At 39.8% G+C, this 26,544-nt stretch overlaps 1 protein-coding gene and 2 long non-coding RNA genes across 4 annotated transcripts; 1 reads left to right on the top strand and 2 right to left on the bottom strand.

Annotated features, from left to right (window-relative positions):
• Positions 1-3,327: 3,327 nt before the first annotated feature.
• Positions 3,328-6,016, bottom strand: LOC130174259 (uncharacterized). The gene is made up of 3 exons (XR_008828566.1): positions 5,902-6,016; positions 5,377-5,446; positions 3,328-3,417 (listed from the first exon to the last, which is right to left on the bottom strand). It is a non-coding gene; the product is annotated as an uncharacterized LOC130174259 (long non-coding RNA).
• A 2,349-nt stretch (positions 6,017-8,365) lies between these two features.
• Positions 8,366-18,051, bottom strand: gata5 (GATA binding protein 5). 2 transcript variants are annotated; one of them, XM_056383987.1, is made up of 7 exons: positions 17,806-18,051; positions 16,590-17,289; positions 14,419-14,588; positions 11,646-11,774; positions 10,588-10,672; positions 10,226-10,356; positions 8,366-9,704 (listed from the first exon to the last, which is right to left on the bottom strand). In XM_056383987.1, the coding sequence occupies exons 2-7, from the start codon at positions 17,107-17,109 to the stop codon at positions 9,585-9,587; spliced, it is 1,155 nt and encodes a 384-aa protein (XP_056239962.1). In that variant the 5' UTR covers positions 17,110-17,289; positions 17,806-18,051; the 3' UTR covers positions 8,366-9,584. The 2 variants fall into 2 exon arrangements, with proteins under 2 accessions (XP_056239962.1, XP_056239963.1); XM_056383988.1 differs by having other exon boundaries at positions 16,590-17,284.
• A 719-nt stretch (positions 18,052-18,770) lies between these two features.
• Positions 18,771-26,207, top strand: LOC130174317 (uncharacterized). Its single transcript, XR_008828572.1, has 3 exons — positions 18,771-18,934; positions 23,072-23,141; positions 25,253-26,207. It is a non-coding gene; the product is annotated as an uncharacterized LOC130174317 (long non-coding RNA).
• The last annotated feature ends 337 nt before the right edge of the window (positions 26,208-26,544 follow it).

Here is a 26,544-nt window from a genome sequence, read left to right as displayed (position 1 = left end):
AACACTGTTGTGTTACTCGTCATGTCTCTGATTATTGAACTCTCTAAAATCACACGTGCCAGGACAACGACAGGTCTTCTCAACGGCAATACAGCGCCATCTTTTTTCTTTTTTAAAAAAGGGGCTGATGAGATGAGGCAGGAATACTATGTTTGAGGAACAGATCCATGGGTGTGAAGGCTTAGCAGACGCCAAAACACTGAACAGCAGTTTGTGATATTATGAGACAGTTCAATGATTGTGAGGTAAACAGAGATACAGAAGAAAAACAGTTCACTGGAGAAAGCAGACTGTAACCTGGTGATTGAAGTTAGTGGACTGAAGGTTAATGTGTGGGAGGGAGAGACAGAGAGGTGAGGAATGAGGAGCATGCTGAGAAACAATGCTCATCTCACCTCAGAGCGGAGCAGAACAATGGTGACAAATCACACACCTCCATGACCTTAAATCAGAGTTCAGAGCCACAGAGCTACAGCACCTGCAGCCACCGCTTCACATCAACAACTCCCCCAAAAGTAAGTAAAAACAGTCGTATTAAATATCTCCATTCATCGTGACATAATTTCTCTACCTCAGCTCCGCACTCCAGGTTTAATAACAGGTTATTTAAAGAGGTGCTATAATTCATTTTTATTTTGTGTTGTCATCACTTTTTTTATTTTTATGAAAAATATGTCGTATATATGTATAGATTGGTGTGTGGCACCTTTGGATTGAGGTAGCAGTGGGTGTGCACGAGTGTGTGTGTTTTCTGTTTATCCACCTCCTCCAGGGGAGACACACTTTGTTTTATGGAGCTTGTTGCATTACAACCTTTGCCCTGCTCATTCAGCGACCTTTAAACAGGTGAGGACGTGTTCCCCATTTACACAAGTCGTCTTTAGTCAACCTTATACAATCATATATTTATTACTAAAGATGAATATATTCAATTGAAAAACTCCAGCCAGGACTTGTTGTAATAACTTCCCATGTTACGGTAATTAATGAATTCATGAATGTTGAACATTGACGGTTGTTATACTAGAAACAGATGTGCCTCTCATCAGTGAACAGAGCAGTAAATCAGCACAGAATGGGGTTCCTGGGGTGAAACTAATCACATAGTGACATACAACCAGCCCCCCTCAGTCCAGTGCCACCACACATAACTACTATTACTACAATTTGTGTGTGTGTGTGTGTTGTTTAACAGTTGAAGCAGTAAAGACTTATATAAGTATAGTCATAGTGCAGTAAATACACTGTATGGTACTATCACTACATGCATAGAGTTTTCTGTTTGCATTGTACTGTGGCTGCACTCGTTTTAACTGCAGTTTGTGTCTTTTTGTGCCTCGTGTTTCTTTTATGTCTTATGAAAAGCACTTTGCATTACCTTGTTGCTGAAAGCTGCTATTCAAATAAATGCACCTTGCCTATGAAAGCTCATTTGTACCGGCTATCAATATTTCATGTCATTTTCATTTCATTTGAGTTCATTAATTAAAAAAAAAAAGAAAAAGATAAACTACCAACAGCATTTACTCAACAAGTAGAACGCAACAACATCATGGGGATTGCTAAGACTAAAACAAGGCTGATGACCTCTGGTCTACTGCATGAAAGTCTGACGTAGCTGCATGACCACGCACCACCTCCACACCCATATTCCACCCGTCTCTATGCAGGACGCACTACCTTCTGCATTGGCACTGAAGGTTGTCATTTGACATAAATCATGATGAGCAGAACTGTCCAATATGAACATAATTTCTTCCTTTTCTGTACTCCTGAGCAGGGGCTGTTGGGAATAATTATAATAACAATGTTATTATATGGCTGTTACTGACCGACAGACAGAAATGAGCAACACTTTTAACAAAGAGTCAAAACAGTGGAAAAAGAACTGACTGGCTTCCATAGACCTCTGTGATAAGTTTCTTTTCTCTGTGGCTATGACAGTCCAAATATACCCATCACAGTAAGGATTTCTGGCACAACTTCACCTATTTCCAAGGTCCATGGAGAAGGAGAAAGTGCAAAAAGTCCGGATATTATGTGAAACACATTAGTTGTGATGACAGCAACAAACCTAAACATTAGTCTGACACTATGGAGTTTTGACCTCTTCAAATATGCATCAGCCAATCAGGGGCACTTCCCACCTCAAGCGCGATCTACCAGCCCAGTACCCCATGAATAACACCCATTGATACAGGAGACTGTGTCCTGCCAAACACCTCCGATTAAAGCTATAATATGCAACTTTTCCACATTATAATGTCAAAAATGACTAATCCTATGTTGTATATTTTGCTGATTTATGTACTTACATTATCCCATGTTTCCTGCAATTTCCAAACCCAGAGAAATCTGTAATTTTAATCTATTGATCGCCTGTCAATGGCGTCATATCCCCTATGCACCTCTGCATTGTGGTTGTCTGACAAAAGCAGCAAAAAAAAAAATTTATCCAGTCTTCAGCTACATTTTTAAGATGTACTTTTTTGATCTTGGTCACTTTTGACTACATATTTTAACCAGATGTCTGGATCTTAACTTATCAGAGAAACATGCTAGGAAAACTTTAGCAGCAGCTCGGCTCTGAGCCCGAGACATCCTTTGTCTGCCGAACAGTGTCAGAGAAACGCAGATTTTTAACATTAAATTGTTTTATTCAGTCTTATTACTGGATTTAATCGCCTGGTCTGTTTGATTTGGAGAAGAGGAGACCTCTGTGGATAATTTGGCTCCTGGTTAAAACCTCCTGAATGACTGACACTAGGGAATCCAAACCCAGAGAAGCTGATGGCAGTGGCCGCGATGGAAGTGAAGACAATAACATTGATCCCTTGCTATGCTCCCACACTTTTGTTTTGAATACGGCAGAAAATTACATATTGTGCATGCATATAATGCATCAAATACTGCTCAGATACTGAGGTGATTGATTGTGTGTTCATGCGATGATGTGACAAGTTATTATGTGACAATGTTTTATCGTTGTGATGATGTGTAATGTGCATGAGTTGGCGTTTCTGTACAGATCTGTGAAAATGAATTTAAAACTAACTAAACTAACTATTCATTCTATGTAAATTAAGGTGTAATCAGATTGTTTTGCTGAAAAACAGCATCTGCAGACAGTGTTTGTTGAAAGAGAAACTTCCCACACTAACCTTTGTGGGTAAATCAGCCACTGTATAAAACTGTGATACTGGATTCATATTATTGTGCAACATTTCCATTAATTCCATTTATTATGTGATATCATGTATTTTATTCAATTTTTTTAACTTTAAAAAAAAAAAATCTTTTTGTATTAACTATTACACAATGACCAGGGTTTGTGTGATTTTTAGAGCTCTGGGTTTGAGTGACAAGCCTCCTGAGAGTATTTCAGTCTTCTGTTTGTTGTCCTGAGGAAACAGTGGACTGAAGCCCAGAGATACCACACACACACACACACACACACACACACACACACACACACACACACACACACACACACACACACACACACACACACACACACACAGTGATTAGAGCTGTGAGAAACAACACATCCCACAAGGACAGTGTCAGGCTTTGGCAAGGAAAAATAATCCTGAAACATAAAGTATATTTAAGTTCAACACACAGACATGCACTTTTGTTCCTGTCACAAAGAGAAAAATAGGACCTCTGGGTGATTCTCTGAGCAGACAGCTGGCGGAAGTTTTGATTTAAAGGCTGAAAATTAGTTGAATAAGTGTGTGTGCTACTCTCCAACATTACACACGCACACACACGCACGTATGAAAGGTAGTAAACCTAAAGGACCAGTAAAGTACAGAAGAGAATATCCTGTTTGGTTTCAGGCAGTAATTGAATGGAGCAGAGCTCTGGGAAAGACTGTCTGCAGCTGTGGACAAAGAAGAAAAAAGCCATTTCTCACTATCAATGGCTAATATTATTGCTGGACTGTGGCCCTTTCCCTCAAGTCTGTCCTAGAATTGAGCCGTTACACTGCGCACACACTGCACACACATTTAACTGTCCTGGAGCCGTACAGGAAGACTGAATGCTATGGAGAACATGAAGGAAGGGGAAATGTCAGGCCCTCAGGAGCTGAATCTATCTCCTTCTCTCACACACACTCTCTCACACTCACACACACACACAAAGGGAAACTTCTCTTGAAGTATGGGGAGCTCTGTTACACCAAACTCAAAAACTGTTACACAAACGCAGCACTCATCATGGCCTTGACACTGATCTGACCCCAGCCTTGATGCTTTCAGGTCTAAATCAAACCCAAGGTTTCTTTGTCAGCACTGTCATTTGAAATGAATGCATTAGCCTACTTAATCTAACAATAGTAAATTACATGCATATGGATGGAAAAGCAAATGTGGGCAGAGAAAATATACTGTAGAAGGAAGGGGAGAAAATGGATGGCTGCATAATTAAGACTCAAAGTGTTTAGGGATGGTACAAAAGTTACTAGAGTGAAAAATGACTGAGCATTTAATTTAGGCACTCTGCTATGATTGCACAGTTATTATAGTCCATTCCTGATGTACTGCCAGATAATTAAATAATTTTATGAGTGAAGTGTTTTAATACTTCAAAGTTTTTACCACTCCGGTTTTGGAGTTGTACTTTTACATGATAACTTACATCCAGCACATCTTGTGAAGAATGTGTATATGGTAACAGTGGCCCTAAAGCAGCTAAAGCAGAACTGCTTGAAAATCAGGTTTTGATAATATTGGCTGGTGGAATCATCAACTTGCACTATTTTCTTAATAGACCCATACCTCTTCAGACATTCAATAATTTCCTCATCTGTTGTTGTACAAGTAACACAACTGATAATTACAGAACTGATACATTCACTCCTGACGGCTGAATGAAATCCATCTTAATTTAAAACTAAATATAAAACTAAATCAAAATACAATTATATTAACACCTACTGGGCTCCTGGCTAGCTCATTTGCTAAATTATTTTCGATTGTGGATCAAGGCACACAAGATTTCAGGCTCATTTAGGAGCCCAATTTGAAAAAACAAAAACATGACAGGCAGGAGACACAGGTAAGTTTCAAAGAATATTTTATATATATATATATATATATCTTTTTTTCTTTTTTTTTGCAAAAAAAAACAAACAAAAAAAACAAAACACACAGAAACCAAAAACACAACCACTTCAGTTAATTTTCCAATTTGTAAAATTGCAAGGGAAGAGGAAAGAAATTATGCAGTCCAGGTTGTGGAAATCAGTACAGTTTACCACATACTGTGGTAAATCAGTCAATTATGTCCACCTTTTGAATTAAGTTCATGTGTCTTGTCCTACACCACATTGTGGAACTGAGGTTAATTTTAATATCCAGGATAGCTCACCATCAGAGGTGGGTGGTGACGATCCCTGCCATCACGATCCCCATCATTGGTTCTATAAAAAACACCTGACCTATAAAAAAGGCCACAAGAAAAGTTAGAATGTCTAGTTTCTAATTTAAGGGTGTTGTACAATATGTTATGATTATCATTACAAATAAAATAATAACAAAAAAAAAAATCACAAATAACAATATTAGAAATTACCTTTTGTCAAGGTTTTCACAAAATTAATTAAGTTACAAAAAAAACTGAACAGAAATATACACAGGGCTAAAAACAAAAGCCCTATCCCAGTTTCAACATGCAACTACATGGTTTTGCATCAGAACCACTCCTTAAATTGGCAGTTTGCCTACAGGAGTTCTGCATTGTAGCGGGACAACAGTCATTTCATCACAACGCGCTAATGCTAACGGCTAGGCTAGCGGGACAACAGTCATTTCATCACAACGCGCTAATGCTAACGGCTAGGCTAACGGGAGGTATTTAAGAGACATTCCACAACGTTGTGCATATATAACTCACCGCTGAGCGTGGGAAGATTAGCAAAAGACGTTGAGAGGGAAAAAAACAGCGCGTTCAGCTCTGCTCCGCAGTTCTTGAAGTTGTCACGGTCATATCTCTATGGTCACGCTAACCAGCCAGCATAAGGTGAGAGGTCAAAGGGAAGACACCTGGCCTAACCCGGATATTTATGAAGATGCAGCCGTTTCGGGATTGGCTGAAAGAGTGCTGGTGGGTAACCATGGGTTACAGTGACGATGTTAACATGCTGATGTTTAACAGGTGTAATTTTTAACCATGCTTACCATTAGTTTGTTTGCTAATTAGCAGTAAACACAAAGTACAGTTGAAGCTGATGGGAAGGTCAGTAATTTACTTAATCATAAACCAAAGTATTGGACTAATAAAAGATCACCAGATTCATCCTCGGGGGAGCATAAATGTGTGTTCAACAATGTATAGAAATTCATGCAGTTTGGGGGCATAGATTTTGTTTTAAAATTGGGGAGGATAAGTTGGGGGTGTCGAGCTGCTCTGTCAGGACATTTTGAGCATTTTCAGTTATGGTGGAAATGTGTAATTATTTATCAACTATATTTATCAATTATAAATATGATAATTGATAATGTTGCTTAATGTGAGATAGGTTTTCTGATTATCCATCATCATAAAACCAATTAAACGATTCTGAGTCCCATTAACCAGGAAAGTTTTACTGCTGTCATTTTCGTCTCTTAGTGCAATATGTTATCTTTATTAAAAAGCTATTTACAGTCACTTTATCCTCCAATTACTAAATATATGAGGAAACTGAAGAACTCCAGCAAGGAGTGAGTTTTTCAAAGCCTGTTTCAGGATCTACATGAATATTTAGGTTGGTACCCTGAAATATAATGAAAGAAATGTGGTTGGAACGAATTACACACATCTTTTAAAGTTATACTGCAAGAAGTATTCATAATTTGAACTGCCTCTTTAAAAGAAAAACAGAGCCAAGACAGGGGCAGGTTGACGTTGAGATAACACAAGCACTCCCACCCCTCACCCTCCATTCACACTTCAGTGGTTTTACTGCAACATGGTTGTAATGAGGCCACTCAATTCACAGACAATTGAGTGTAAATGTGGCTGGTGGGTCCGTGTGTGTTTGTTGAGGGGGAATGGGCTGGGGGTGCCAGTGTTGACTGAGGTTACAACTGTGGAGAATCCTTATTCCATTGACACTGTAAAAGCTAAATTTACCATTGTTAAGTCCTAGAACATAGCCTAATCCTAATTATGCCACTTGTTCTTAGAAACTACACATTTATTACAGAAAACTAGCATTACAAGTTGGGAATGTGGAGTTACAAACCCATTTAGTATTTAAAAGCAGTGTTTTAATCTTAAAACTGTAAAACACTGTACTGCAGTTGTGATCTGTTGTGATCCCATCCCATCCTCCAAACCTCCTCCTGCCAGACCAAAAAATGTGTCTGCATCTCGACATCGCGCTGCAGCGGGCCTCTCCCAGCAACAGATAAGACATCAACATCTTGGCCAACAGTCATAAAGCTGGGCAGTGCTGTTGGTGCAGCGGTGCCTGGATGTCGCCATGACGGCAGTAAAGCAGCAGCCTTGTTGCTGACAGGCCTGTATTTTCCTCGGCATTGCGGCCAACTCGTACCTGGCCACCATAAAGCAGAGTTGGAACACAACCTTTGGTCGATGCTGTCAGCTTGAGCAACCGGCGGGCGCACACACCCTGCTTATACACACACACATACACACACACACACACACACACACACACACACACAACCACAAACACAATGAAGTGCAGGGATCTGAATCAGAAAACACCAGATAAAGTGGTAAATATTATTCGATGTGGCCATGAGCAGCAGGGATTTCACTGTAAATAGAGCACGTCTAAAGAAATCTATAAAGAAAAATGTGATGTGTAAAAGACAAGAAAATCTTTGTTCTTTTTTCATGTTTTACAAAGGTTTTAACCTGAGCCATGTCATACAAAAGTGACAGCAATTACATCACAACCATTCAGGGTACAACTGCAAAAAACAAATTTTAATCTAATGGTATCAGATCAGTAGGCATAAGTTTAGGTATTAAAATCAGTATTGGGAAGGAAAAAGCAGTATGGGATCTATTACTCTAGTAATAGATGAGTGGCTGAAATGGAAAACCAAACTAGGTAATTGGCTGAAACAACTAAAAATAATATATAAACAGTTGAAACAGAAAGGTAAAGCAATGAATAAAGGATTGTGCTTCAGATGCTGTCACTCCAGGTGATAGTAGTAATACTACTGCTGTCCGCTTTTAATGTAATCAACACTATTAAGTAACATCCATTCATAAGAACATATTTGTGAGGTGCTTATGAACAGTAACGACTTATCACATGAAAAGATATCTTCTTAACACCTCATCATCATCAAGTGCACTGAAGCTGTTTGTGAGAGTCTGTTGAAAATCAAACAAATTTTCATTTATCAATTATATAAAATGTGAATCACTTTATTAACCTGAACAGATTCCAAAGAGCATCGAAAACAGAGAGAACAGAGAGTTCTTCAGAACAGTATAACAATAAAATTCCCTTACATATTGGCAAAATACAGACAATAAAATTAGATTAATATGTTTAGAATAATTTCTGTGTTTTGCCTTCAACTTTTGGAAAGAAAAAAATGGAGTCATTGCACTTTATTTAATGTCAAATGTTAAAACAGTAAAATGATAAGCTTTCTGATATGTCGCCATGATGTCAGAATCAAAACAACCAGTCCTGATTTAAAAAAAAAAAACAAAACAAAACAAATCTCATGAGATACAAGTTTATATCCGCCGTATCTTGTACAAACAAATCACGCATATAATCTAAGTGTCGTGGCTCAGAGGCCACACGGCACAGCGGCCGATCCACAACAGTGAGCGGTGGGTTACAACCAGCTGGTTTTAGTGTCCGCCATGACTTTTAACTGTCCTTATCTCAACATAAATAATGTGTCTATAAAAGTTAATCATCTACATGTTGGTAATGAGACGTGTTCGACAGCAATAAAAAAGGTATTTTTCTGCCCATTTTACAGGTTTCATTCTGCGATGACAAAAAAAAGAAAGGATGAAAGTGTTGTTGTTATGTTCTTGAAAACGCCACAAAAAACAATGAAAACATCACAAAAAATTGGTTATCCGCTATTCAAAGAGTTACTGTGTTTTTTTTACATTCCACTTGATTGTCTTTGCATTGATATATTTGGTTTAGTGTTTCTCCAAAAATAGAGATTTCTTTTAGCAATAGGTAGTTTTTGTTGCGCGCTGAGGAAATCCAGGAGAGCTGGGGTCAGCTCTGGGTCACCGGGTCGGTGTGCAGGGGATAACACACACTCATCCTTTTGTAAAACTGCCGCCCAGGTACCGTATGTCCTTGTTAAGTTAAAGCATGGTCCCGGTGAGCTGCGTTGAGCCCGTCTGTCACAGGGGCCCGGTACGTGATACAGCCAGCAGATTAGAAGTCCTCAGTTAAGTGAGTGTGAACACATGCAGCCATCAGATACTGCGTGAGCCCCCTTTTTAATGCTGATACAACAGTGTTTCTGCACAGCTCCAGAATCACAGGACAGAGAAGACGGCCTCCGTGCTGAAGCCAAAGTGAGCTGCGTGCTGTCGGTGCGGCAGTCCTGTTGGTTCGAGGCCGCTCAAGCTTGAGACAGAGCGCACCAGGAGTTGTGTGGAGCCATGGAGGTCGGGGCAAAAGGATAATCCTCGTATTTAATGTCCACGTGTCCTGATCCTGTGCTGTCTAACTGAGAAGCCGTCTGCAGAGAGGAAAGAGACACTTCAGTTTAAATTAGTAGTTTTACACATAACATTCAAATGTTTCATTATGTGCCTGTGGCTCTGATGATGTCACCACGGTTGTTTGTCACAGCAGGATTTAAAAGGTCATAAGTGAATCCATCGCATTGTTGTCACCACGATCAGCGGATTCATGTGCAGGGGGAGAGTAAATCAATGCAAAATTCTGAGTTTGGTGACCTTTGACACATGGATTTGCATCGTTGACCAATAGCTGAGCTGTATTGACAGCGCTGACCTGTGAGGGAGAATGGAAAGCCAGAGGGACCAGAATGGGGGAAGCTAACATAGCTTATTAGCTGTGTTGCACCATCCACTTTTATTTTTGGCTATGCGCTGCTGAAAGAGGAACAGTTTTCGTGAGTTGATGGCACCAACTTACTGTCCCATTATCAACCAGGCTAATGAGTTTGCTCATGCTTATAGCCAAAGGTTTCTCTCCCTTTCTTTGTATGACCTGTGTATGGGAGAGGAGGTTCACCTGAGTGGCAGATGTGACCGTCTGTCCAGCATAGGGTGAAGGGGCCATGTTGGGTTCGCTCTTGATGGTGGAGGCATGTTCTGAGACTGAGAGGGAGGTTGGGGAGCTGGTGTCAGAGGTGGAGGATCCTCCTAAAGAGTCAACAGCACAGTCAAATGAGTTATTAGACTGAGACACATTTCAGAATGATTTGTCCTCATTCTGATTTATGAACACTTTTACCCCTAATCAGATTTTAAAATATTCAAATGTTTTATTCCAACATGTCATCAGAGGGTTAATACATCAGAGTAAATCAAACAGTGGATACTTATTTAGTCATCCATCTCCTCCTCCGCTTCTTCTCCATCTGTTTGCCTTACCTGTGGATGTTTTATTCTTGGGCATCTTGGGTTTGCGCTTTCTGGTTTGAATACTCTCTTTCTTCATGGCCAGAGGACGAGGCACCTGTAGGAAGTACAGCAACATACATTAGTCGAGTGAACTTCCCCGTCCCTGATACAACCCCTCATTACACCGTCTTTGCTTGTTTACACTGAACCAAACGAAGCCGTTATAATGCTAGTGTGTGATTTCAGACGGCATGCCAGCGTTCAGGAATCAGAGGTGTGACTTGTAATCAGAGGTGCAGCTTGTGAACAGGCGAGGCAGGCAACTGCTTGGGGCCCCAGGTCTGTTATGGGGCCCCCAAGCGCTGACAGACTTACCTCTACAGGGGTGTATCAAAATGCGGCTCACTCCCACATAAACAACCAATGGACAATTTGTAATGACAAAGTTGCCAAATATTTTTGAAAATATTTAGATTTTTAAAATATTTTTAATATAATGATAATTAAATAAAAATAAGCTGTCCTTATAATGTAGGTTATTCGGAGTGTGACAGCATTGAAGTTATTTAGGTTTTTATTGTTTTTTATAATCTATATTTTGAAAATTACACGTTTTTTATGTTCTTTATATTTATATTTTGACAATTCTAGTAACATGAATATGAAGAATTTAAAAAATGTGCAGATTTTGTGTAGTTTTCATTTGTCATTTTATTATGTAATTGTGATGAACGCTGATTGGAGGGTCTGTCATGTCCCGGCATTTAGCTTCTCTCTTTGACGCAGACATCGGGCATTGTTGTTCCAGAACAACAATGCCCCCCATCCCGTGTTCGTACCTTTTATACAGAACAGCAAAGGCGGAACATTCCCGCCTTGAACAGGCTGCGTAAAAGGAACTATTGTCACGACAAGCCACGCAAGCTCCCCTCCCACCCTGATAACAGTGACCACAATGCCCTTGAAGAGGCTTTACACTGCGCAAATAATGAACTATTCCCTACTGGATGAGAGGTTTGCCAGAGGAGCTGTTTTACCCAAAGGAGAAGGAAAAGCCTGAAGAGTAGAAACGCTGTGGTGTTACCTACCCCATGCAGTTTCATGTAGAGGCCACAGGCGTTACAGACAGGTTCTCCCTCTGCGTTGCGCCTCCACAGCGTGGTGGTACTGGTGTGGCAGTTAGTGCAGCACAGGCCGGCTCGGCGGGGCGTGGTCTGCTGCAGGTGGAGAGGGGGGAAAAATGACATTTGAATTGAAAACAGTAGTGACTTTTAATGGCTGAAACCCCCATGAGAACTTCCGGTGCAGTCAGAAATAGGATCACACCTAACATCTTTGTATCCTTGAACTATAGTTTGAGAAATGTTCCCTTAACTTTCAGAATGAATTGCAGGATGTCAGTCTGCAGTTTGGTGTGACAATGATGAATTATCCCTAAACATACCCATGCAAAAAAATCCTAATAACTCACTAGCTGGACAACCTTTAAAGACAACATAAAAATATGTTTCTGTCTCAAACCATAGTGAGACTATCAGCCTGGATTCACACGACAAGTGTGGAGAGAAAGAACCAAGCAGGAGGAGAGAATCACGTTGCCTCGGAGAGCCTCGTCTAAAAACAGCTCATCCAAGGGCAAGGTCACTGCAGGACAAATAAAAACAGAGAAAACAGCCGAGTGGTGGAAGGAGAGTGCAGGGCAACTCTCAACCACAGCTGCTCTGGAGAGACGAGTTCCTGGGAAAAATACAGCTGTGAAGCCTTGAGACCCGCCACACCACACCACACCACCACAGAGCTGTTTTCCACTTTCTAAATGCCCTGTAATCACAAATAGACTATTAGCTACTTAGACCTGTGTCAGCATATATTACATCTATAGAACAAATAATATATGAAGAGACTTTTATTCATTATTATTAATTATTATTAATTAAACTGACTGTTTTCTGAGTCATCTAATAAAAATATAGCAGATTTCAGGTAAACACTCTCAGCTATGCTGGGGGCATAGGTGAGAGCTGTGACTGTATTGTGACATCACAAAGTTACAGAAGTCCTGACGGCTCATTTTAAGGCTCAGTTTCTGAATTCAGGCTGTGTGCATTTCTCTGTGGACTGAGGCTTTGATACTTTAACAGTATTAATATAGAACCTAGACCTGATCTATAATCAAAGAAGGCATGGAAATCTCACTTTATAAAATATGGGACCTTTAAGTTAGACACATATACATATATATACAACATATGTATTTGACTTGTGACATATTATCAATATGCAGTGGTGGAAAAATTCTGGTTTTTTAAAGTAAAATTAAGTTAAGTAAAAAATAAGTTACCACAATGCAAACATAACATAACTGCATACAAGTAAAAAGTTAATCAAAAGGTATTCATCACTAAAATGTACTCAAGTATTAAGAGTTAAACATACTGCAAATCCAGACTGGCTCTTCAGATGGTTATAGCATTACATGTAATAAAAGATTATCATCACTAATTCATTCTCATGTGAGCGGCATTTTAAATAAAGTGGAGCTAATTTTATCTAAATTGGGTAATCTAATCTATGACAAAGCCAGTCCATTAATCAGTCAGTTGACTAACAGAAAATAAAAAAGGTCCTTGTCACAAAAGACATTGTGACACGTGACAATAAAGAAAGCTCAGGTGTAAATAATGAAATAAATGTTGCCTGATTTCCATTTGGCTGCTTCAGTTTCAGGGTCCTGCTGCCAGTTCATTGTTCACACTGTTATTTTACTGGGACACCTGAATAGACCAGCTGACTACTTTTCCTACTGTGACAAGATTTAATGTCTGCTATTAAAAATGCTTATTTTGCTATCCAACTGATGGCTGCTTTTATGAACCAAAATGTTATTCTCTGCTATGAAGGTTTGCTGCAATGGAATATCTTTGGGTTTCATACAAAAAATATGTTTGAAGATCTCACTTATTCTGAGTCACTTTTTTTTAATTTATAGACTATTAATTGATAGATCATAAAAACCCCAAACGGTAGCTGTTGGCCTGGTCAATACAATGCATCATGTTACATGAAAGCTCAAAATCCAATGTAACAACAATATCAAGCAGTGCAGTTGTGGAAAAAATGCAATGTTTCCCCTGACATGTAATGGAGAATAAAAGCAAAATAGAAATACCGATCTAAAGTAAGTCAAAATTAGACCTGAGTAAATGTAGTTACTTTCCTCCACTATTAACATGCAATTTTACTTTCACCTCCACATTAAATCAGATCCTTGTCTTTTTTATATTTGCCAACTGTGTATATCCTATATTGATATTAAAGGTGGGTATTTAGATATATTTTTATCAGACCAATAGTAATTCACTTTTTAAACAATTTACTTGGATGCATTTCGATATTTATATCACTCCTAAAAATATTATCAATCTAATAAGTACAATTCTAAAATTTTGTGGTATCGCCTGTACTCAAGTAAAATTACATCATCACTGTGTAAAAATAATTACAAGTAAAAGTCAAGCATTGAAAATGTTGTTTAAATAAAAGTGACTAAAGAATTATTAGGAAATTTAAAATAAAATTTTATTTAGAGCAGTTCCTTTACAGCCTGATATTATTACTGTGCAGCATTTTGATGTGGAGTAAATTATAATATTGTTGGGTGGTTGAAAGTATAACATGTACCATATTACATGAAAAATCATAATCTGCTAAATTAACTGGTAACTAACTGATAAATGTAGATTGGTGTAGTGGAGTTGAAGCATGTAGAGGATCATAAAATGTAAATAAAATAAAGTACAAGTAGGCCTACTTTAAAACTGTCCTTGAGTGAATGCACAGGTATTTATTCTCGTGTCTTACCAGTCGTTTCTGTGGTTTGATGAGCGGCCTGTTGATGCCGTTCATCTTGTGGTAGAGGCCGCAGGCGTTGCACAGGTAATGTCCGGTGCCGTCCCTGCGCCACAGCGGCGTGGACACGGAGCCGCAGTTGACGCACTCTCTGCCCTCAGCGGCCATGTCGTCCATCAGGTCTGAACACAGAAAGACACACGTACTGGATTGAATAAACTTTGTATAAAGAACAATTGAATTAAGTGCGTAAAACTCCCACAGAGAGCTCGATGTGACACAGCAATACCTGATTTATTTCTTGTGTGTTTTGGGAGAATATGAAGTGTTCATGTGGCGCACAGTTATATTCAACAGCAGTTTTAAAGTAACACTACAACCCCGTCCAGACATTCAGGTATCTCCCACAATAACTTATTCCTTATAATACTATTTAATTCTCTTTTCTCCCGATTGTGTCCTCGGAGAGAGAGAAAGCAGCTGGATGTGAAATCATAATCTGGAATCAACAACATCCCTGTTTATGATAGCCTTTTCTTTTCTGAACTTTTACAACTGACCGGGGCGTGGATGGAGGGGGGGGGGGGGGTCTGGTTACGGGCCAATGAGTGATAAATAGCCAGCGGAGGAATTTCAGTGTGATGAAGAGAGATCAAACCGCCGAATGAATCAATAGGGAGAGAGACAGATGGAGGAATCTGTTTGGAGAGAGGGGGAGGGGGCGTTATCAGCCTGAAATATCCCGCCGCCCCCCACATCCATCACAGCTCTGACACACGACGGACTCCTGCCATTAATTGCCCAAATTCCTAATCCCTCAGTTTAGAGGGAGAGAGAGAGAGAGAGAGAGACCGAGGGGGAGGTGAGACCCGGTCACGATGAGGCTGAAGCTACTTTGCTGTCTTTCAACTTGTGACTCTGGCTCTAATTTTTCCCAGAAGAAGAAAACGGTTTACACGAGGTTAAAAGCTGAGCTGGACCAACACGAACAAAACCATCATTAAAATCGTATTTATCAGGAGCCGCCAAAGTTCATATCAACTCTTATAGAAACGTTGTATAATCACTGTCATACTACCACACACCTCTATTCTTTATGAGAGGAAATATCATAACGAAATAAATATAAACGATGCCTCATGTGAAAGGGTCATAAAGTCATACCATGCCATTTAAAATGAACAAAATACAGGCTATAATAAAGCTATTATAATAAAACACCCACACATTTTTTGTGTGAAATCCCTCTTTAATTAAATCAACAAAGGGCTAAAGGAAAAATAAAAGAGATTAAATTAATGTGTCCGGACTGAGAAGTGTGAAACAGTCCAAAGACCAGATCATCAAACACAAGGTCTCTTCATAAAACCTTCTTCTGTCTTCACTCACTTCTCATCATCTACTTCAAACGCTGTAAACACTGAGCTGCAGGTACTGAGCCGCGTCAGGCCCTGACCGTCTGATCGAGGTGATAACTGCGCTGATTGTCTTGTCGATGGCTCTGTGTGGATTGGACCCTGTCATCACAGCACTGGACTGTTGCTGGGGGATTAAATTAACATTTCGTAATTGATTGTTTCTTTTTCTTTTTTTTAGCCAGGGATGTGTATTGTCTAAATCTAATGTGGGATCGTTGGGAGATTTTGATGGACTCTCGTCCTCCACAGCCGTCAGAGTTAGAGGCCTCTCTATCAGCTCCTTTAATAAATAACAACGTCATATAACCTGGCCTTTAGTCCTGACAAACGAAATCTTAACGAACTGAGCTGCTGAGCAGGATATTATTAGAGTTGTTTTCACAGCAAAAACACGGTCATATTCAGACATATAATGCCCCAAAATCTGAATTTAATTTAAATATTAATGAATATTTGTCAAGTGGTAAAATATGGACAAAGAAAAATCATTATCAGTATGTGGAATAGTTGTAAATCCTTAATATGAGAGCGCAGATAACAATGACAATTGTTTGATTTTAAAACAGATTTAAATATGAACTATTCCTGAGCAAACCAGCTGCTGGTGATGCATTTAATAGTTATATTTAATTAATAAATAATAATATTTCAGTTAATTTTTTTTTCTTGTTTTCCAAATGACTATGATACACTTGAGGATTTGGCTTCGTGATTTTAAGTTCACTTTTTGGAAGTAGTAATATTAGTTTGGAGGCCTATACTCACCCAGACTGGACCGTCTTCCAGAGAGACCGCCCTGCCGGCCCTGCAGACTGATCACCCCGCTCTCGAAGGGTCCTGGCGTCCAGGAGGACGTCGCCATCTCCGGGCTCACGTAAGCGTAGGGGCTGGAATAGGAGCCTCCGACCGAGCGCACCAAGGCGCCTCCGTACTGATCGGCCCGGGCGCCGTTACCGAGAACCAGGGGGCTCTGATAGGTCGCGTCACGGCCGGTGTTGGTGCTGACAGGCGGGCTGTGCGAGTAGGAGAAGCCGTGGTGCGGGTGAGGGCTGCTGGGCGTGAAGGAGGAGCCGTCTGTTCCTGTTTGCGGCCAGCCGTGGTGCCCGCCGAGGCCGTGGGACTGGTGGGGAGAGTCGCAGGTCTGCAGGTAGGACAGGGTGGGCAGCATGGCTGGGACTCTGGTGGTGGGGACGTAGACCGGAGAGCTGGCCGAGGGATGGATGTAATTCCCGGTGTCGTGCGCGTAAGGGGACTGGTTGGAGGACAAGGCCAGGCTTTGGTACATTTTCACTGATTTGATGTCCTGTTAGGAATATGGAAAAATATCTGGAGGATTTTTTAGACTGGTCTTTGTCCTGTGGAGGTGATGATGTCCACGCGTTAAGATTCTTCCAGCCTTTCGTGAGGAATTTTCCTGAGCCTTTTTGAACAGAGGACCTAATAGAAACTCGTGGAGATTCCTGTCCTGGGCAAAAAATAAATTGAGATAATTGTAATAAATATGAGAGCAGAAAAAAAGACCGGAGTTCTTTGAATATTTACAATTTAGAGTCATTTTGAGAATCATAAGTTGTATTCAATACACACAATAACTGTATGTGTTAAATCTATGCTGCTCATTCACGCACGATTGTAGACCTCAGAGAAAGCTGAGCATCATCCGTCATATTTCACCTGTATCATTCTGACTGACATGAAATTGATTAAAATGACATTAACGATCGCTGATATCTGTTCGCGCAGATAGAGGCGACTATCAGCGACCCCAGATATCCTGAGGCTCCGCGCGCCGCCTCATTAAATCATAACCATAACGGAAACCAAATCAAACAACACAACAGATAGCGAGTTCCCCTCCATATCTACCGTGCATGTATTTTCTATCAATAGTAACTGAAATCACATAAAAGCTTGATAATAGCCCTCGCTGCATAGGAGGAACAACGTTTCTTTCCAAGGGCTCTCAGTGTTATTATCTCACCAGATAAGGACGGTCGGGTGATAAAGCAGTCCGGTCCTTTAGACGTCCAAAACAGCGCACTCCACACAGACAGAGACGGACCAGGGAGCACCGCGGAGCCTCTCCAAATATCTGTTTGCTTTAATGTGTAAAAGTTGCGCACACTGCTCGGAGATAAATGAAACCAAAGTTGTTTTTCTGCTTCAGGACGACTGCAGCGTTCCTCTTCCTGCCCGTATATCTGGAGATAGTTACTGTCGCTGATAATTGCTGATATGGGTGTGCTCCTATTCGCTCCCCTACTGGAAAATTTGTACGGGAGAAAAACACGTGACGCAGTCCGCTGCTCCGAGGTAGGCCTAGGTGGGGAGAGAGGGAGGGAGGCAGGGCGGTAGGCAGGGAGGGAGGGAGGGACCCCTGGGTGCCCGCGAGGGGAGGAGAGGGCCCGAAGCTGAGGATTGAGGGGTGCAAAAGAAACACCTGTATTCACCCTTTTGTTGACTTTAACCTGTGTTTCATTAGAGAGGAAGAGGCCATAGGACAAATTTAAATCCAGGCACGATGTTGATGATAAACAAGAGGCGCATTTTTATGGAAATGTTTACATTTTTATGTATAAACGCGGGCTACAGAACTGACTTTGTATAGGCTGTAATATTAAGGTTATGATATAATAGTGCATGCATTTACACTTTCATATTATTCTTTACTTTATGAAGATTATCTAGTTTAGATTTAAAAACACTATTTAACAGATGTTTAAAAGGAGGGATGTCACAGGCCACACCTGCTCTGCTTGGTAATAGCTCATTGAACATGTTAAAAATCAAACTGGTCCGAACCAGTTTTATGTAAATCAAGGTGTTAAACACGTCCATTTAATTGAATCAGGTGTTATATGAAAACAAACACTGCAGTAAAATGTAGTGGGGAGAGAGAGTTTGTTGTGGGTTTTTTATGGTGAGATAACTGTGAGTGAGCTCTCTGTAAAAGCTGCAGTCCGATAAGAAACACGACCAATGACCAACCATATACAGAGCAATAACTTCACATGCCACATGCTGCTCAGAGGAGGCGGAGGGAACCATTTACCACCATGAAGATATGAAGGGATTATAGCTTGGGTGATGGACACTAAATCAAACTAAATGTAAGTAAAATAAAATAAAATAAAATAAAATAAAATAGAAACAGCATATTCTACAGTCAATTAAGAAAAATATTTGAAGACATAATTTTGTGCTGATAATCAGGGCCGTAAATATTATTTTGCTGATTCCAGTATTTTTCATTTATAGATTTCACTACTAAAAGTACATGATTAAAGATTTGTTATTTTTGCAAAGACATTGAAACTGAATTTATTGTGTGGAAATAAAATTTAGGTAACATAAAATATGAGGGAGCTATTATGCGTTACTGAATAAAGATATATATCAAATATGAAAAGTGCAAATAATTAAAACATTTTTAAAGATTTTTTTTATCTTAAAATGTAAAATATGGATTCAATTGGTTAGAAAATTTAAAGACAATTAGAAATGAACATCTGTTTCAAAGTTTCAAGCTATCGAATATAACGGAGCTTATTTTCGATTTCAAAAACCAGATACAGATAAATAAATAAATAAATAAAAGACATCTCTCAGACCCGTAAATGTCTCTTGTCGGGCGTCCGTTAATTAATCCTTCCGTTAGTTTTCAGCATCCTGCATGGAGTCTGTCTGTCTGCTTGTCCTCTTCCTGTGATGGCAGAACACTTAATGCGGAATTGTGAAGTATCGCCTGCAAACATTTACTCATTATTGTCGCATTCTGATCATTATACTGTAATTTCACAGGAGAAAATAATTGTACAACTCTTTCCATAACGCAGCCTTTTATGCTGAAAGAGAAACGAGTGGAATCATTTTTAAAATATGCATTTCAATTCTGAAAAAAAAAATCTTTAGAGAGATTTCCCTCTTTTTTCTACATTTTAATTTTATTTAAAAGTGAATATTAAATATAAATTCAACAGATGCTTTTTTCCTTTGAATGTGGAATCAAAAGAAGGACAAAGAAAAGAGAGAGGACTTTTTGAGACATTTATATTTATGCAAACATCTTAAATAAGACAAATATTTATCACTGCACAGGTCATTTGACTCCTTATCTTAACCCTTCATTCTAATCATAATTGGGACTTCATCACACTCACATTTATAACCTTTGACATAAACTCATGTTTTGATATTTCAGTTATTAAAGTGCAATAATGTCATTCAGCTCATTTATTATCACCCTAGGTTAAAACAATTTAATTACATCAATGAATTTTAGATAATTGTAATTTGTAATCATAATATCTGAATGATTATAGATGCACATTTGCACAATTCAAGGTAGACATCACATCACCGCAGCAGCAGCCGCAGAAGGCCGCAGGATAATCCTCAGCTCTGACGTGGAAGTCTGTCCCATACACAAGGAACACATGTGACTCCCCCTGCCATTCGTAGGTCACCTTGGTAATAGGAAGCAGCTCGATCGTGTGACGCTGAATAGAGAGGGAGAGAGAGAGAGAGAGAGAGAGAGAGAGAGAGAAAAGTTGGTCAACACAAACTCATGCCACACAGGAATTACAGACAGAAAAAAACGTATACCTGCTGTAAAATGCGTGACGTTTACAAATACTTGGTGCTCTCTGAGGAGCTTTTCTGAGGCCTGTGCAACTGCTCAGTCAGAGAAGGTTGTCACTGGATAAACCTGCATCACACGTGACCTGACTGTCTTTAGTTGTCAGAGTATTACTTGTTCTTTTCTAGAGCTGTCCTTTACCATGTGCTTAGTTTCTGTAGACAGCTCCTTTGCTCAGTTTGACCATCTCTAACCCAACGGCTTGTTCAACAGTGTGCTATTCTATGTTGTTAAGCCTGCAGATATGTGCAAACATATGGAACACGATAAGTTTCTTTGTACAGCACTTTACAAAAACAAAGCTGTTCGAAAGTTGGACATTTTGGAAATATGCTTATTGACATTCTTGTCGAGAATAAGATGAGAGGTTTGATACCACTCTCATGCCTGTTTGCTAAATATAAAAATGGAGTCAGTGGATGGTTAGCTTAGCATAAAGGCTGGTGCTGTCCACAGGTAACAAAATCCACCTCCCAGCACTTCTAGCGCTCACTAATTAACACTTTCATTTTGTTTGTCAGAGAGTCTCTGCTAGTTGCCTGGCAACCTCAAGGTCACCACCAGAAAGTCACTGCTCGTGGCCAGGTAGTAGTCCAGCACATAACCCGCCATAAAACTCTTTCCTATACACTTTGGTTTGTGTATGAATTAAACATGAGATATAATGTGATGATTAATTTAAAGGTGCTGTAGGCAGATTTTGTGACCTTTGAACCCAAGCTGTCACTGAGAGCGGACAGTGCAATAATGCCTGTTGCAAGGCCGTTATGAAAGTGTTTTGCTCAACACTATAACTTGCTGTGGTTTTGTTGATTAAATCACAAATGAAGTGCTTAGCAAGAAAAGCACAATGAAAGCTCATAGTTTATCTCATGACCAGCAGCCGTTCGCAGTTTTATGCTAAGCTAACTGTTCCCTGGCAGTACTGATCAAGGAAGGTAAAGAAAGGGACATTTTTAAAACACATAGCCAACCACTTCACACTAATCACTTCACAATGAGGTTAATAGAGATTACGATCCTTCATCTACCTGGGCAGGTATTACATATGGTCCTACATAAGCCGGTGCAGCTCCAGCAACTGTTAGGAAGAAAGTATGCATATAATATATACATTGAAAGATTTTAGCGTTGTGTATTCTAGTCAAAATCTGATAAACAAAACAAAAAACAAATAAAGAACACTTGCATTGTCCTGGTGTCTGTTGCAGCTGATGCACGTCGGCCTGTTTGCAGGACGCCTTTAAACCCTCCCTGATCCGATACCATTACCCTGTATGGCATGATTACTATCACTGTTGTATGACGTGGCCCAGGTTAAACCCTTTGTAAAACATGAACAAATACATGAGTGCCATCTTTCTTTTACTATCTAATTTGACTCTCAGCCATAAATACCTACATAAATAAATAAATATAGAAATAAATAACAGTTCTTGCACCAGTTGTTGTGGCGCTAGTGCACGTTACCTTTTTACTGGCGAGTAAATTGCTGATGTTTTGCTAACGGCTGACCTTTCACTGTGACAGTAGTTTCCAGTGGCTGCACAGCGCAACTTCCTGTGTAGGCTCCTGTTTACAAGCAGCGAAAAAGAAATTATTTCCGGGAAATCTGCCTTTTTATCTGGGTGTGAAACTACAAAGTTTATTAATAAATTACATGGTATCGCATCAGTGCATAGATTGGCGTACTTGCCAATACCGTGTTTTTGTCAGTATTGGGGGCATTTCAAATACTTGTATCTAAAGTTTACTAAAACTGTGAGTTGGTGAGTATTTTTCTCTTGACTGCATGTTTGAAAAAAGAGTTTCACCAAAGTACAGCCTTTCATTCCTCTCTGCAGTTCGTTTCTCAGTAAATGTCTCCAGGCAATACTGTTGGAGGCAAGAAGGGCCGGTGCATTTGATTAACCCATCTGGAAAGTGTCATTTCAAATTAATTTATAAAAATATTAGATAAAAGAAGTTGGAACCTTTTTAATAACTTGTCACATAAGTTCTCTGAACATTAGAAAACCCTCTCTCGTGCTGTAAGATAATATCACACTTGTATTCTGCCTGCTCCTCCTCAGGTGCAAGAGTAAGAGTTCATTTATGATGGTTCAGCAAATAGACCTGTTAATAAATACGCTGCCTTCGAGTGACAAAATGTACTTGATGATATTTGGAAAAGAAACCACTGTCTTCATCATTTCTCTCTGGCCCTTTCCAGACCTGGTTTTGACATCTGTCTCGTCACATGTGGACCGCTCTATAAGTACGAGTGTGAACACATACCTGTTCATTTGCATATAAAGCGGGGAAGTGACATCCGATCACAAGCAGTCACTCGAGACGCACTCGGAGATTCATGTTAATGCCAGGTCTGAACAGGACCTCTGTCTTACCCTGTATGTCGAAGGCCTCCATGCTGGTGATCACTCCCTCCTCTGCTGGCTTCTTGCTGTAGCAGCATTTCTCTGATGCGTACTTGATGAAGGCTTGTTGAGCATCTTCCTTGCTGAGAGTTTGGATGCTTTAAAACAACAGTAACACATTTTCTCAAGAAATGAACATGCAAAACCTACAAAGAATGTCATTTTTACATCTACATTTTCTCATTTGGCAGATGATTTTATCCAAAACGATTTACAAGTGAGAGACATCACTAAAGCTTCAGTGCAGTGGGAGACCTTGTCGTAAGTATTAAGCACTACATCTATTTGATAAGTGCAATAAGATCATGTAAAGAAGCACTGAAAGTGTAAAGTAAGGGCTAGTTAGGCATGTTAGGGTGTTCGAGGTGTTACGAGAGGTGGTGCTCTCACAAGTGATGAGTCTTCAAGAGATTACGGACAATAGAGAGGAACAGTCCAGCTCTCATAGCATTTGAGCAATCAATCAATCAATCAATCAATCAATCAATCAATTAATCGATCGATCAATCAATCAAATCAAAACAATTTTCTGCTGTTATATTGTCTTCTGAGCTTCCTTCCTATTATTGCTTTTGCTTCGATTGTCAAGGCACTTTGTAAACTGTTTTTAAAGGTGCTATATAAATAAAGTAATCATTATTATTATTATAGTTAAAAGTGGGAATGATATTAAGTAACAGAAGAGTGGGGTGTTGTAGCGAAGGAAATGCTGAAATTAAAACATTTCTTTCACAAAGCTTTCAAATACTTCACATATTTTTACATTTCTTATTTGTGTTTTTATTTTTATTGTGTTTTTTTATTTTTGTTTATTGTTCATTTGTCTGCATGTGTATGGTTTTTGTTTTGTTTTTTAAATTCTGCATAAATAAACATAATTATTATTATTAAAAATGCCTGGATTGCCCAAATTAATCTGCACGTGTTCAGTTCCACTTTGCTGGTAGGAGCTAGAGAAAGCAACACATAAATCAGCTGTCAGATTTGTCCATATAATTAAGGCCTATAATTACAAAGCAAAATTAAACTCCTGGCCCAATTTATGCCTTGGTCCAAGGCCCAAGTCAGGCCCATATACTTCCACATCTGGACAGAGCTTGGCTGTTATCCTCCAGTGTTGACTGACAACCAGAGGATTTTCTATGTGTTTGCCAGAATTGGTCCAGATGTGAAAGTAACATCTGACAATCATGTTGTACATGAGCCAGATTCGGGTTGTGGAACCAGGTGTGTACTGGGCCAGAAGAAAACAAGCACGTGGCCAAAGTGTGGGTCGGATTTATTTGTATTAATTCTTCATTAACTGTTAATACAAGAGACACAGAGACGTTACAGCTGTTGACAAACACATTAATATACATTAATATAATTACATTAACATAGTCTTTATATACGGCTTAAAAATGCTCAATCCAAGGATTCAAATCTAAATTCACAAAGCAGGACAAATCAATAGTTCGTTTTTGGTGCAAGTATATTTTCATATAAGGAAACAGACGCTACCATGACAACATAATATCCCACATTCTTTATAATGACATGATGTGACAAAATGGATTTTTAACAAAAAGGATGCAGATCTTTGAAAAAAATTTAAATAAAAGAATAAAAACATAAATAACCAATTGAGCACTGACTGTCGTTCATCTGCAATAATACATAAATATACACATTTTGACTGGATTTTGTACATTTATCATATTTTCCCCAAACATAAACTCTGTGTGCACCACATGCCGTAACCCCAATCTTTCACCCTGGAGAAAAACCCAATGAGATGGTTTAGTACGTGGAGTAATTCTCGTCTCTCAGTGCACGAGTCAGATAGCGCCTTTATGAATGAGGTGATTGGTGAGGTCCTGCTCCGCCACAGTCTCATTTACGCAGTCCATCATGACGCTCCACACGGCTGTGTGTTGGGGTGGGGGCCACCGTGGCACTATTACAGCTCCCCCCGGTCAGTCTGTGGTTATGTCAATAAAAACTAGGATCCGTAAATGTGCCACATTCCCGCTGCAGCCTGGGTATCTGCTGTTTATGTCAGGTTTTGGTAATGTTTCTGCAGACTGACTGATAGGCCAATCCACCAGGGTCTCATTGTCTCCAGAAATTCCTTTTAACTTTGATCACCCTCTAATGTGACGCCACTGTCCTTTACAGCCACATTATTTTGGACTGGAATGGAATTTCAGCCTCTATCTTCATTTTACATACACATGCCTGCAAGATAAGTTAGGAATTTTCCAAAGGTATTTATTGTCTATGAGAAAGCTAAGCTAAAGTTGTGTGTTTGTGTGTGTGTGTGTGTGTGTGTTGTGTGTGTGTGTGTGTGTGCTGTCGGATTTGTTTTTGCTTTTTTCTCTAATTTCTAGTCAGTGTTGCAAATTGATGCCATGATCACTCCAGATAAGATGGTCCCAGTCTTCATTCATCACAGAGGAAGCCTCCAACCAACCCCAAAACCATAATGAGCAGTTAGCAAAGACATGTTGAAACAACTGTGAGAGGACTGGTGATGGTGCAGAGGAAGGCCAACAGAGGAGCCGACGCTCAGACAGGAGTGAAGCTCAGATACCGGCTTATCGCCACAGCTGATTCCAGCTCAACAGGAGGCAGATCTGAGCTGTATTTGATGGCAGACGACTGTGTTCCCACACACAGGGAGGAGGCTCAGATCTGATTTGTCATTTGTGGCTGGATGTGAGAGATGGAGGCTGTCGCTCTGGTCTGGAGAGACAGCACAATGTGATGTATGGATACAATCAGTCTACTGCGTGTGTGTGAGTGTGTCTGTCTGATTGTGTGTGTGGGTGTGTATCTGGAGACCACAGGCACCAGAGTATTGTTTCTGTGTGGGAAATAACAACAACCTATTACTATGTATATGTCTATCAATATTGTCATAAATATTGATTTAATAATTTTTTGGGAAATAAATATCATCTGTTGTCTTATAATATATCAACCAAAAAACTAATACATCAGAACTGTATTACAATGGGTGAAAGCCAAACATTTATGATTGAGAAGGTGTGAGGGTGAAGAAGAACATTATGCATGAGTTGGTTGTTGGCAGCGTCCCTGTGAAGAAAAACAAAATAACCAGAATTAGTAGGAATATCAGTAAAATACAGCAGCTGAAAAGTCTTAAATTATTATTGCTCCTGTGCTAAAACACCGTGTGTCTTGAGGCTACATCCACACTACTTCGTTTTCATTTTAAAACGGCGTTTTCAAACTAAATCGATCTCCCCTCCAGACCACTGTTTTAGCTCCGTGTCAGAAACGATCCCCGTCCATCCGATCACCTGAAAACGCACCTGAGCACCTGCACTGGGCATGCGCGAGCCGGTGTAAATAGGAAACAGCTTGTCTTCGCTGCAGTTGATTAGTTGCAAAAAAAATACTAGGAACGTGGAACAGCAAAGACAGTTGCAGTGTTAAGATGCAGAATGTAACTCCTCAGCAGCTGCTAGCAGAGACAGCAAGGTCAGTTACACTTGTATTTCTTTATCCGTGCTGTTTTCATCGCTGGTTGTCGAGGCTGATGAGACCCAATCAAGGATTCATCGTTCCCAAAGATCTCTGCTGTCGCCCGTCCAGACTACAACGCATCCTTGGGGGTTTTCAAACTGAAATGGGACCAGCAGCGTTTTCAAAAGTC

Source organism: Seriola aureovittata, chromosome 9 (assembly GCF_021018895.1).
Source record: "Seriola aureovittata isolate HTS-2021-v1 ecotype China chromosome 9, ASM2101889v1, whole genome shotgun sequence".
NCBI lineage: Eukaryota > Metazoa > Chordata > Actinopteri > Carangiformes > Carangidae > Seriola > Seriola aureovittata.
This window is presented reverse-complemented; position numbering and strand designations above follow the sequence as displayed.

Coding starts and splice junctions, on each gene's coding strand:
- gata5 (XM_056383987.1), bottom strand. CDS start 17,109: ATGTACCAAAGCCTGGCCTTGTCCTCCAACCAGTCCCCTTACGCGCAC. Junction 11,775..14,418: donor TCAAACCACAGAAACGACTG/GTAAGACACGAG, acceptor CTCCACCTGCAG/CAGACCACGCCCCGCCGAGC. Junction 10,357..10,587: donor CAAGAATAAAACATCCACAG/GTAAGGCAAACA, acceptor TTGACTCTTTAG/GAGGATCCTCCACCTCTGAC.